General features: G+C 38.4%; 1 protein-coding gene across 9 annotated transcripts in view; it reads left to right on the top strand.

Moving 5' to 3' along the window:
* PROX1 (prospero homeobox 1) overlaps window positions 1-13,153 on the top strand; it is a 56,655-nt gene extending 43,502 nt beyond the window's left edge. For 5 of the 9 annotated variants that reach the window (XM_070266694.1, XM_001488456.6, XM_070266692.1 and 2 more), the window contains one exon: window positions 7,566-13,153. In XM_070266694.1, the coding sequence (XP_070122795.1) occupies window positions 7,566-7,751 (186 nt within the window). In that variant the 3' untranslated portion in view covers window positions 7,752-13,153. Of the gene's footprint in view, window positions 1-7,562 lie in introns of all 9 variants that reach the window. The other 4 variants (XM_070266691.1, XM_070266688.1, XM_070266689.1 and 1 more) reach the window with 1 other exon arrangement.
* The last annotated feature ends 207 nt before the right edge of the window (window positions 13,154-13,360 follow it).

Below are 13,360 nucleotides of genomic sequence, written 5' to 3'. Positions count from 1 at the left end.
TTTGAAAGCCAAATCAATTCTAAACCATCTTATCATTTTTAAAGTCTGTTTATCCAGCTTTGTAGTAGGAACAAGCAGAGTGTTTGAAGGCCACATACTTTTCAAACCTTGGTTGCAACACGTTTGCCCCGTTTTGAAACTGTCTTTATCTAGCCGAGAAAACGAAAATCTATTTGACAAAGTGGCACTCTGGCCAGTTTATCTTGCAATATGGCTTTAGCTCACTGAGTCTATTGATTTCCTTAAATTAATGTTTACAGAATGCTACTGAATTTTGCTCAACAGAACATTGTTCTTTTGAAGGTTTATTAAAAAAAAAAATGATTCAGACTGTCATTGCCATGTGTTCCTTTGCTTAAACCGAGGAAACATGGGGTTTTTTTGTTTTCTTGGGGTTTTTTTAAGGACAGACTTGAACTCTAGCCACTTCCTATAAGCATTTACTCTTTACATATTTAAGTAGCAGAACCTGTAACTAGGAAGTGAGCCCATTCTTAGGCCTAAAACTGCATGAGCATTGTACAATCTCATCCTGTAAGGTCCCCTAAAGCTGAATGCCACTTGGAGCATCAGAGTGAAAGAGACTTTAGTTTGCAGCCCAGTTGTGCTGCAGAATCTTTCTCTGCCCCATTTGGTGTGACCTGCCTGCCGCTTCGCAGCCAGTGCTCCCAGATAATGCCAGTTTTTCTAAACAGATTTGAGAATCTTAATAAAATTTAAATGCCATGTAGCCATTTGGTGGGAACTCTGAATATATAACACCTTGCTCCTTGACCAAAACCTAACCTCTAGAGATGATTTTACAGCTGGCCTTCTGCGGGAAGCACATATAGCCATTCAGCTCTCGACAAAGATTCGAGTCACAATCGCAAAGTGACCAAAATAAAGCTTAGGAAACACAAAGCAACTTTTCTCAACTTGTTGACTCAGCCAATAAAATCGCCCAAGCGAACCTCCTCAAAGCATCTCTCAAAACGCTGCCTTGCACACATTTATTAATCACAGTGAAACGCCTCCCAGGAATTGGGCTCTCCTTTAAAGGTTCAAACCACCACCTTACATTTGGATGATATTTTATGCTTTCCAAAGCACATTCAGGCTTGCTTTCCCATCTGATCCTTTCCCATAACGAGAGGGCATTGGCATACAATCCCATGATTCACTCTGTGTAGCATCCTGCACCCTTTCTTCCCTTCTGAAGGGCCAGCTAGTCCTCGGCTGTACACACAGAATAAGTGCATGCATGACTGCAGAGGAGACCCATAGTAACAGCATCTTGTAACCATATTTCATAGTTCGGTGATTCCTCTCTTCTGCCTCTGGCAGGAGAATTCAGTGAGAGTGAGAGAGTGAGAGGAGCAGCAATAGCGTATCTGTTCTTGCCTTTTCATCTGATAATCTCAGTGAGGAGTTACTAAAGCATCTGAGTTTATCCATTTAAGTCCACTCTGTCTGCAGTCTAAGGCCCCAGCTTGTGCCACTGCTGTCAGGAGATATGTCTCTCCTTGATCAATATTTACTTAACAAACAGCGGGGATGGGTGAGTTTGCTTAGAGGAATCATGTGCACACCAGGGTGAATGAATCTTCGGGAAGGTACTTCAACTTTGTCTCCTTTCCTAGGATCTTTGCGTGCATGCGCGCGTGTTCGTGTGCACATGCACACGTGCAGATGCCTTTCTCTTTTTAACTTCTCCAAAGACACTTAGAAGTCATGTAGAAAAACGCCATGATTAGTTTATACCATAAGAGAGCTCATGATGTAAATTCAGTTTTGAAAAACCCAGCTCGAAGTTTGAGTTTTCCTTTTATGCTCCTACACAGGTTAAAAATTATAGAAAGGCTCTTAGGGTGAACTAGATGCACAAGCATCTTCCTTTGACCCTTTCAGATGAGTAGAAGGGAAGAAAACTCAGATGAAAACAATAAAAGTAGTTTGACAAGGCAACTCTAACTATACCTTTCTGATGGCATTACGTATTTTTTTTTAACAAAGTCCAAAGAGAAAATTAACTCTCCACATTTTCAAAGCCGCTCACCCAGTCTTTGGAATTAGATGTGTTTAACTCTGATAATAAATGTGAATACCATGGAGCTGAAGTTTAGAGAGCGCTCTTCTTTCAACTTCACTGAAACAATTGCTTCAAGGCTCAAGTCAGTGCCTTCAATGCCATTGACTTGGAGGCATCTGGGTCTAGTTGGAGGGGTTTTGTTTCTGTGTGTGGGTAGAGGCTGGGGGGGCCGGGGGAGTTATTTATTTATTTGATTTTGTGAATCGGCGTTGTAAAAGCCGTCTGAAATATTCATGCAGAATTGTCTGAGAAGCCCGTTTCTGTTTTATTTACTGCACGGTAGAACAGCCACAGCGGATTAGTTCTACAATACCCGTAACAAAAGCCCAACAGCTGATGCATGTGATGTTAGGAGGTGACAAAACAGTTAAAGTATGCTGCTGGCTACAGGCAAGCAGTCAGCAGATGCAGACAAAAGGGTTTGTGACAAGAATAACTCTCTCTCCAAGGCGAGCAGTGAAGAGTATCCAAAATACCAGTACCCTTTTCTCCTTGACATTGTCTTCTTACTGTCAGCATTTTATTGCCCTTTTATAGTATTAAAAAAAAAAATAGAGGAGGAGGAAGAAAGAAAACCCACACACAAACTAATTCCCCAAAATACTAGCCAGGATTTTACTTTTCCATCAGTTAGCCACTCCTGCCCATACGTATGTCTCCTTTTCCATTTCCCCATTGAAGTAAGTTTGAAACAACAAAAAAAGATAGTTTAAAAGATGAGCTGAAAAGATGATCTCCCTTGATAAGTTTGTAATCTATTGATAAGCTTGATAAGCCATTTGAGCCTTTGGTTATTGGGGAGGGGCTCGGGAGAGAGGTCTATGTCTGGTTCATTTTCTGTCCATTTCAGCAAAGATCAATTCACTGATTAAATTACTCCCGTGGACCAATTTTTAAAGGGGATCAAGGATGGAAAGGTGTCCATGGGGAACTGTGCAAGGGGCAAGGTTTAGGTCCTCTACAAGAGGCCGATGGATGAGCTTGTGGATGTTTCAAAGGTGTGAAAAATCAGCTTCTCTGTCTCCAGAAAATAGGAGAGGCTGTCTTCTTTTTAACCTTTGTAATTCCCTTTCTATTCTCTGTGACATTCATTCAGCTGCCAAGAGCGTTTGGCAAGGTTTGGGCCAGCAAGCACACTTCCAGTGACCGCTAACCTTGGTATGTCCTGACACTTATGATGAGTGTCTGCAGGACACAGAAGGCAGGCAGCCTGCTATGTCAGGCTTTTATTATGTACTGCAGAGGCTAGGGACAGTCAGTTTAATAAAACAAATCATCCTTGAAGGTAAAGCAACTGGGAAGAGGAGGAGGAAGACGGGGGGAAAATGTGTCTTTGCCACTCATTCCGATAAAAAAAAAAAGAACAGCAAAATACCCACCCACCCAACACATCATTTGTGCGCGTGTATGTGCGCACATGCACAACCCAGCCGCAGACTGAGCAGGCTGGAAAACATCCTCTCATTTTCTCCATTTTCTTGAAGCCCATAAGGCCCTCATTTGCTCTAAGACTCAAGTACAAACAATTGTGATGAAATTGGTAGATGCTGATAGCCAGCCCCCTTCAAATTTATGAGTGCATTCAAGTGCCTCATTGCAATTATATTCTCCTCCAAATATCAAGGCAAGGAGAGGCAGGACCATTTGGGGTGAGGTTCCTATATTGGGATGCCTTTTTATCAAAGCAAAGTTTCCATTCTCCTCTCCTGAAGAACACTCGGCCCAGCAGCTCCCACAATAGCTTCAGAGTTCCAGCCAGAGACTTTGGAAGCCTTTTGTTTTTCCCCTGTGGCATGTCCAAAGGCATGGCCTTCCCTCCCCCCTCCCAGCAGCCTGCATTGTCTTGCATTCCAGGGACTTGATTGACTGTTGCCACCTGATGCTGAGGAGATACTCCAGGGTTCATTCTGCAGATTGTTGGGTTCTATTAAAAGAAACCTAGATAAGGGATTACTTGTCACTAAGGGATTTTCTGCAGATGTTTATTAGTGATTGGAAATCCATTAGGTGTGAAGAGGTACAGAAAAATATGGACAACATCATTCTCAGAAGCCTGAATTCTAAGACACCCCCCAAAAAATATCAGAAAGGAACCCCATTACTCTGTTAGAAGGAGTTGGGGAAATTTTTCAAGCAGAGAGGTAAGCGTATCTTTCATCATGGGTGGTATTTCTACCTGTGGATGGAATTCCTTGGCACTCTCTCAGAAGATCAGTTGCTACCATGAAGATCCAGTGCTTCTCTGGAGCCACCAAAAAAAGAGTAATTGCTTTAGTATTAGAGAATCTCATAACTTTCTTTTATCCAGCCCAATCTGTTGTGTGAGTATTGCCTCAAAGTAAGTGCTAAATTAGTAGACCATTTCATTTGTTCGCCAAGAATTCATCCCTTCCCAAGCATAAACTAATAACCAAAGTCTCCTCCCAGGAATCTTTTGTACCATTCTCATTTATTTTGAAGTTGCTAGCTCTTATGTGGTTTTTCTCAATCTCAGATCCACAGCTTGTCAAGGTTTTGATGCCTCCTATAAGTAGAAATTACTGAAAATGGGTTAAGAATGGAGCCAGCATGGTTTAATGGAACAACACCTGGACAAGTTATTTTTGTATAAGTCTCTTCATCTCATAGAATCTCATAGTTTCTTTATCTATAAAATGAATTCTGAAATCTGTTCCAACTCTTTAAATTCTATCTTTTTTATCGTTGTTTAAAAAAAATTTTTTTAAGTATTGAGGGAGAAGATAAGTATGACTCTAGAACAATACACAGTAAAGCAGAAGGCAAGATCTCATTATGAACTGTTTATCAAAGACTATGCAAAAGAACTCTGCTAAGCATTGTGGGGATACACAGAATAGAAATCATGGCTTTTTATCCAAAGACGGGTTATGATAAATTCATTACCACTAGATACAAGTAAGTGAAAAGTTGAATAAGCTCAAGACACAAATACAAAAGATGTTAAAGGACAGCGCAAGATTACTACCAAAGAAATGAATGTTTAAAACACGATAAAACCTGCTAAAAACCATTAACAAGCATGGCGAATTGGAAGAATAGAGTGGAGGCTGCACACACCCCCAAAGAAGTTACTTTGATTTATTCTCAGGCAAATGCTAGAACTACGCTTCTCTCCCTCCTCTAGTGACGATGCTGTTCTAGATGGCTCTTCCGTCCTCTGACCACCTTAAACAAGTCCCTGCTCCCTTGGCCCCTGGCTCCCCAGACCTCCTGTGGGGTCCTTGGAGTGGACAGGGCTCCCAGCCTTCTCTAACTTCATCTGGAGCAGCTGCCATACCCTCTTTTCCTCACAGCTCTCTGACATGCCATGCCACATCCCCGAGTGTTTAGGGAACATAGATCTTCATCATGGATCTGTTGCCGATGGCCGGTAAAACCACACTTCTTAAAATGTTTATTTTAACAAATGCCTATGATTATGTTTCTGTAGCATTTGGCTAACAGCTCCCAAACCAAGTAGTTAGGGAGAGCAGTTGTGCTCCCTAACTGTTCTCCAGCCAGATTCTCTCTCTCTCTCTCTCACTAATGCCCATTTGATGAAACGTGAAGGGTTATCTTTGGGGGAAGAGAGGAGGGTAATCAAAGAGGCTGCTTAATGACTTTTTATTTTGTATAAGGTGAATAGGAGTGCTAATCTCTCCTCCAGGCCCCTCCCATCCCACAAATACTCATGTATTTGCAGGAGATTTGGGGGAAAATCACAAAAGTTCTGTAGAAAATCCAGATGAATTCTCAGCAGCGGGTGGCCATTAGGGTATATGGACTTGCACATCCGTGGGGGACAAGGTGGTGTCCTGGAAGATTTTTCAGGCAGTATTAAGAACTGTGTCCTGAGAAACTGGCCAGCATATATGTCTTTGGGAGGGGCTACTCAAAATTTTCACTTTTTCTAGATGCTGGCCCCACATGGGGCCCTTTTTTTTTTTTTCCTGGGGACTTAGGTTTCCTTACAAAGGACAAATGACTTTCCATTGGAAGCAATGAACTTCTTTGTCCTATTTTAAATGTGTAAACTAGGGATGTCTGGTGATCATTGCAGTTTTCTTTAACTGTTATGAAAAGGTCCATTGCCCAAATTGAGAAAAAGTAGGAAGAAAGGGATCAAATATGTTCAATGTGACAATACCTCCCTTTTACTTTGTTAAGTAGCATGTCTGAACTGAGATGAAAATCTTTCCCATCTTATATATGTATAGAAAGATCTGTATACACATGCAACTACAGCACATTGACTTCCTCATGTGTCTGCACTTACTGTAAAAATGAAACATTTCTGATGCATAACTACCCCACTAAAAGAAATCTACTGAGTTTTAGTGTGTACTTAGAATATTATGAATTCATGGAATGATTCTGTGAATCCATTGTCTTGGTGTGGGGAAGGGTAGGCCCTGCTTTACCATGAGTAACTTAAAAAGAATACTAAATAAGTTCATCAATAGCTACTCTTTTCCCTAGATAAGAGATCAAACTATTAAATAAACAAGTAAGAACACACACACAACACACATGTATATTAGTTGCTGCGGAAGAAAAGAATTAACAAATAAGGATTCTAAAAGGAATATTTGGAGAATTTTATCTTGAAATATGATTACTTTAAAAAATTCCTTTAATCTCTCTGAGCCACAGTTTTTTCACTGTAAAATGGGGATAATAACACCTTATGGAGATGTTGGGAGCATTGAATGACATAATTCACATTGAGTACATAACACAGTACCTGACACATAATAAGCACTCCAAAAATGTTAGTTTTTATTATTTTTATCAGCTACACAAATCACTCTCTTATGAAGCAACTCTAATCTCAAAGTAGTTTCTAGTGTAGAATTTTAGGATTCAGTACAAATTTTGGATTCTGGGACTCAGTGTTAATGTCATTATCTTACTCCTTTTCATGTGTAGAGTACTTTATAGTACGTATTATTTCAATATACAGTTCAACATTTGCGTCAACAATCCTCCGATACAAGCAGGAAACTGAGATTTTAGGTTTTCTTCATTTACAGTGGGGGTTTGATTTATATCAAAGGTCAACTATTTATTATTTTACTTTTCAGAACACATTTTGTTTTAAAAATGTAAATCAAAAGGAAATGTGACTCAAATTCTGAAACATTCGTTGGAGACTTGCTTCTGGAATACACCTGTTTAACGAAGTGAGGAATCCCGACAGTATGTCGGCTTTTTCTACCCCAATGTTCACAGTGGAATCCTAGTTTTTCAATAGATCTCCATGTATGCTTTGCACAAGTCTCTTTCTAAAACTCTACAAAGCTGTCAACCCCACATTACAATGCTGCTATATATAACGACTTTACATAAGAGAATAGAGGCTGGCCATTTTTAGAAAATGCAGGTGCCATGTAAGCCCCTTTCTGAAAGAAAGAACTTAGCTCAGTTTCCTTTGAAGAACTGGAGACTTGAAACTGAAAACTTTATTAATGCCATTGTCTCCTTGTATCAGCAGGTTCCAGAGAGATTCCTGGAAGTTGCGCAGATCACATTACGGGAGTTTTTCAATGCCATTATCGCAGGCAAAGATGTTGATCCTTCCTGGAAGAAGGCCATATACAAGGTCATCTGCAAGCTGGATAGTGAAGTCCCTGAGATTTTCAAATCCCCGAACTGCCTACAAGAGCTGCTTCATGAGTAGAAATTTCAACAACTCTTTTCGAATGTATGACTAGTAGCAGTCCCCGTTGGATGTCCAAGTTCTACATGTCTAGATTTTGATTTCATGTATATGTGTATGGGAGGCATGGATATGTTATGAAATCAGCTGGTAATTCCTCTCGTCATCTTTCTCTCATTTCCTTCTGTTTTCCATTGCAAGGGGATGGTTCCTTTCCTTCACCTTTAGTTTACTTTTGCCCAAGGCCCTTAACATTTGGAGACTTAAAATAAGGTTAATTTTTAGGGAAAAAAGAATGTTGACCTGTGTAAAGTCTATATTAGCAAGGACGGGCATTTGTTAAAGATGCTTCTGCTTGATTGATGGTTTATTGCAAATGGCGGTTGGCGGAGGGAGACCCCTGACACAGCACAACTTCACCAACAGTGATGTGTCTCTTGTTCTCACAGCTAAGAGGGTGGGAAAACTCAATGAAACCACTTCATAAACTTAAATATGTTGTTTGGTTTGAACTCAATAAGTAGCTTTTTATTACATTTAAAAATAATGCCAATGGCAGGTGAACAGCTCACTTTTCAAAAGTGTCCCAAAAGGCCAAATTTAAAAAAGAAAAATCACTAACTGGCAAGCCTTTCCTAATAGAAGTGGTGAACAGCCCGAACTAGTACCACTTTCTTAGGGAGGAAAAGCAATTTTGCACAAAACTGACTGTTTCAAGATGAGACTGGAAATTCATAGATCATCTTCTAGTCACCTCTCTAAAGGTTCTTCTTCATAATAAGTGAGTATATATCATTCTTCATAGAGAAAAACCTCTAAAACTTGTTATCCTTTTCTATTTATCTTGCTTCACATATTCATAGGCACATAAGTTTCAAATTTACTTTTTGCTCAACTTTGTATGCTTAAAAGAATTATTATTTCTGTTTATTTATCACTTTTTTTCAAAAAACACTATTGTCTGAATATCTTTCTATAGTAGGGAATAAAGGACATCCCAATTTGAGCATAAAATTCCTGCTGACACTACAAGTTAGTTGACAGCTGTTAGCTGACTTGATCTTCACCTCCTGAGAGGAGGACATATGAAGATGACCTATTTTCATGGATAATTCCACACTACCCTGATGGATATTCAAAGTGGTGACAGTCTAATTAAGTGTTTCTTCACTTTAGATATAGCATTTTAAAGCAATTGATAAAGTCTCTTCTAATACAGAAGCTAGTATTGACCAAAATGTGAGAAGAGCGTATAGCGTAGGAAAGTTTAGGGGTTAACCCAAAAGACACAATTTCAGCACACGTAAGAAAGCTAGCTGCTATTTGATGCTTTCTTCAATGGTTCTCCTCTTTTTTCGTTTTCTCTTTTTCCAGTTTCTCAAAGGTGTACAACGTCCCATACTTGCTTTTAAGGAGTTGTTTGGCATTCACACTTGTTTTCTTAGGTGGGTTTTGTGTGCAGATGCAGTAAGAATTCCTTGTTTATTCTATTAGGCTTTTCCAGACCCTTCCCTCCCCTTAGGTAATTTGATAAACACCTCCTAAAATGACACAGTGACAAACCTGGTATTTAGATCATGTGGAATATAAATACCATTTTTCCTTCATTTTTATAAAAATACATGGCTTTAGAGAATGCAGATTGACCCATGTGACTGACTAGCTGACCCACTCACTGTAATTTAGCGTCATTTATAAATTCTGCTGATGGACAGGAATGTATCGAGGCAATTATTGTCAGCACAAAGCCTGAAAACCTGCTGACTTTAAATTAAACGGCACAGTCTTATGATACCCTGCATCATTCAGGAGACTAACAGGCTCTTGCAGTGTAGACAGAGTGCAGCGGCATGGGCTGGAACACCACCGGCTTCGCTCTGCACCCACAGCCAAACGCATCACCCAGCTCGCACTCTCCTACACAATGCGCTCAGAGCCACCAGATCCAATTTGTTCTTGTTCCAGCTTGCTTGAAAAAAAAAATGTTCAGATAATCATTACATCGGAATAAAATGCAAACCAAAAAAAATCCAATCAGCACAAAATAGGGAAGCAATCTCAATTTGAGGTCATACTCTTTTGCTTTGCTTCATGTAAAAGAGTGTGACATTCATTGTTCATGTCAGTATACAACTGGGTCTTTGCTGTTCCATGTAATTCATATCAACGTTGTGTTGCCATTTGCAAGGTAAAAGGAAAAACCGTAGCGTATTCACCTACGTAGACAGATTGCTAGTATCTTCTTGATCTGGGATAAATTCACTATTGATTCTAGACTTACTTGGATTTTTAGTGTTATTCTCCCCTGCCTTTCTAATTGAAATAGATAAATGAAGCAAAAGTTTGTGTTCACAACCAAATGTTGACGCGCTTATCTACGATAATATCCTCTCAATGTTCACTGAGGCATAGAAATTATTTCAGAGAAGAAATTACAACGTGAGGACAAACTCACCTCATTGTTCTGAAAATAGGACCTGATCGCTTTGCTTTTGGATGATTCTTTTCCCCTTTTACAATCATAAAATCTTGTGCCTCCCAGTGCATTGGAAAATGACAAAAGCCTGTCTCTCAAAACTCCTATTTAACAGTTTGGTTTTCTTTTTAATCACCATCTTTCAAATCTTAGCTCAACTCTCACCAAGTGAAAATTGGCTGCTTGGCAGAAAGTTAACTTTCCATGGTGGGAGGGTGAAGAATGAGGGACGGTTTACATAGGGAAAAAAAGTCTCAAGTCCACGTTGAAATACCACATTACCACTTATTTTCTGCTAATCCTAAATTATTTTTGCATATACACTTGAGGTTATAGTCTGTGCCTAGACCTAAAATGCACCAGCGGGGGGATTTTTAAAAATCCTTCAAAATACCAGTTTTTTCCCACAAGTACAATTGTTCTTGTGCCTTCTGTGGCTTTCAATTTCATCTTTTTTGACTTTATTTCCAATTACTACAGCTGCAATAAACACTAGATTTTTTTTCTGGCTGTTTGACATAACGTTGATAGCTATGCATATTTTGTGTCTTTTTAAAACAAAGCGGGAGAATACGTTTTTGAAGAAGAGAATTTTTAGAACAGTTTGATACCGCAAATTATTTTTTCCTCAATTGTTTGAGCAGCATTCGAGTTTTGAAAATTCTTGTAGAGCCAATTTTTTGTAACTGTGGTGCAAATCTTGTGTTTTCTTAGCCTAATGAAGAGTAGTATAGAAGCAATATTTCATACCATGTGCTATATATGTGTGTGCAGATGTGTGAATATAAAAACACGTACACACATATACACACATGTAAAAATATACATATATATATGCGTGTGAAGTGGAAAGCTTACCTTTTCCTATCTAGATTTAAGGACCTATTTTAGACTTTTGTTATGTTTTGTGAAAAGAATGTTCTATTTGCAACAACAAAACATTTAATTCTTACTGTATCTCTGGCTGTTTAATGAGGACGTTTCACACTAAATGGTAAAACAACGTGGAAGATGGTAGAATGTAGTCATTATTTAAGGAAATGTTCACCCACATATTCCTGAAGTTTGCTTTGTGCCTCCGAGTATTATTTAATTCAAGTGTTTTTATGTTTGCAGAATCTTTGTTGCTGTGCTAGGGAGGTGGGTGAATATCATTTTTAAAAATTTTAAAAACAACAAAAAAAGCAAAACAAAAACACTAAAGCAAGAGGGGAACTTTTATAAAGCAATGTAAATATTTAACCTCATGGCTGTTGTTACGTAAGACATGAGATTTTAATAAATAACTACATTCTCACAACATCTGTTGGATTTATCAGGAACACTACAGTGACTGAATAGACAGTTGAGAGCATTCTCGAAAATCCTGTTCTCTTCTTTTAAAAGATAACAGTCTCTTTCATCAGATGTTAAGGGCGAGGGTAGTGCAGTTTCTGTAAATTTATGAAATTTCTTTTCTATGTACATGCAGACATTTAGTGAGTGACCCCCCCACATACATGCACACACACATACATACATATACAGGTTAATACTAAGTCATGAAGCTAAAGATTTGGGGGCTTTAAAAATAGGATATCCCCCAGAAGTGATCATAAATTCATCAAAGAAAAAGTGTTTGACAGACTCCCCTAAAAGATGCAGTGTACATGTGAGGATAGAGCAAAATCTCTTTGCCATGTATATTATAGAATATTCATTGGTGTGAATAGTACAAATGTTTCCTTCTGGTACAAACTCTGTGTTTGCAAATTACAAGAAGCATTGTTTTCAAAAAGCTCCCCTTCAAAGAATGTAACTGGTTTATTATGAGTAAGCAGTTACTGTATTGCACTTAAATGTTACGTTGAAGGAAATGCAGTTTTGTTTTCTGTACATCTGTTGGTTGTGAACCATCTATAAAACTTAAAGCTCAAACGCTCATATTCAGAGCTGGGATCGAAACTGGTGTTTAACCTTTGCGTCTTCTTATAATTATCCTTCTAAGAATTTAACGGCATCTGGAAGCATCTGGACTTTGAGTCTTTTCAACTGAGCCCTCTCTCAGATCTCACCCCCCTAAAATGCACAAACCTGAGCAGAAAAGGCAGACAGACCGGCCCTCTTTTGTGAAAATGTATTCATTCTGTATTTTAAAAATATTCTAATCCTCCACAGAGGGGGAAAAGGCATTTTAAAATTGTATATTACCACTTCAAAATTAGAATTAGAAAAACAAATGTATTTGGGGTTGGTCTCAGCACTACCTAGAAGAATCAAAGGTCGGGGCTTGCCCGATACTGTCCCAGCCATTTCTCATATGTATATAGTATAAAACGTGACAAAACACTGCCTTTATATTATTTAGCAATATGTTGTAAATAGCATTATTAAGCTCTTTTTTTTGTAATAAAGACCCTTTGATTTGAATATAGTACAATAACTGAACTGATAAAGTCAATTTTTGATTTTTTTTTTTTTTTTTTTTTTAGCTAGAGGCAATTTCAATTGTGGATTTTTGTTGTTGTCTATTGTTCTGAAGACTTTGCATAATTTATTGGTTTAATTTATCCTAATTTATTTGATGAAGGTGTACAATTTTGTATTACCAAGGATGTACTGTAATATTAATTGATAAGATAAAAAATGAGACTCCCTGTCCATATTAAAAAGAAAATAAAAAGGTGCAGTAGACAATTGATTTTAAAGTAAAAGTAAAAAATTTAGTTTGGCAGCTACTAAATTTTAAAACAGGAAAAAAAAATGTTGTTGGGGGGAGGGTGGGAGGGGGTTTTTCTTTGTGTGTTTTAAGCTTTTGTACACTCTCCAAACTTTTACCTTTTGCTTTGTACCACTTAAAGGATACAGTAGTCCAATTGCCTTGTGTGCCTTCCATCTTCTCTTAAACTGAATGTATGTGCAGTATATATGCAAGCTTGTGCAAAATAAAATATACATTACAAGCTCAGTGCCGTTTGATTTTTTTTTAAACACGTGACGTTTAATTTTGGGGCCTGTGTCCCATTGTAGGACAACAGGCTAGTTGCAACTGCAATATCGATAATGGAGTTTTCCTTTCATTGCAGTTCTTATATAAACCTAACCGCTGTGCATCCACTCCTAGAAATGATCTTTCTTATTTCATTGGCTAGATTTCTCTCTGAAAATTCTTCTC

Source organism: Equus caballus, chromosome 5, assembly GCF_041296265.1.
Source record: "Equus caballus isolate H_3958 breed thoroughbred chromosome 5, TB-T2T, whole genome shotgun sequence".
Taxonomy (NCBI): Eukaryota; Metazoa; Chordata; class Mammalia; order Perissodactyla; family Equidae; genus Equus; species Equus caballus.
Note: the sequence above shows the minus strand (reverse complement) of the source record. Positions and strands in the feature narration are given on the sequence as shown.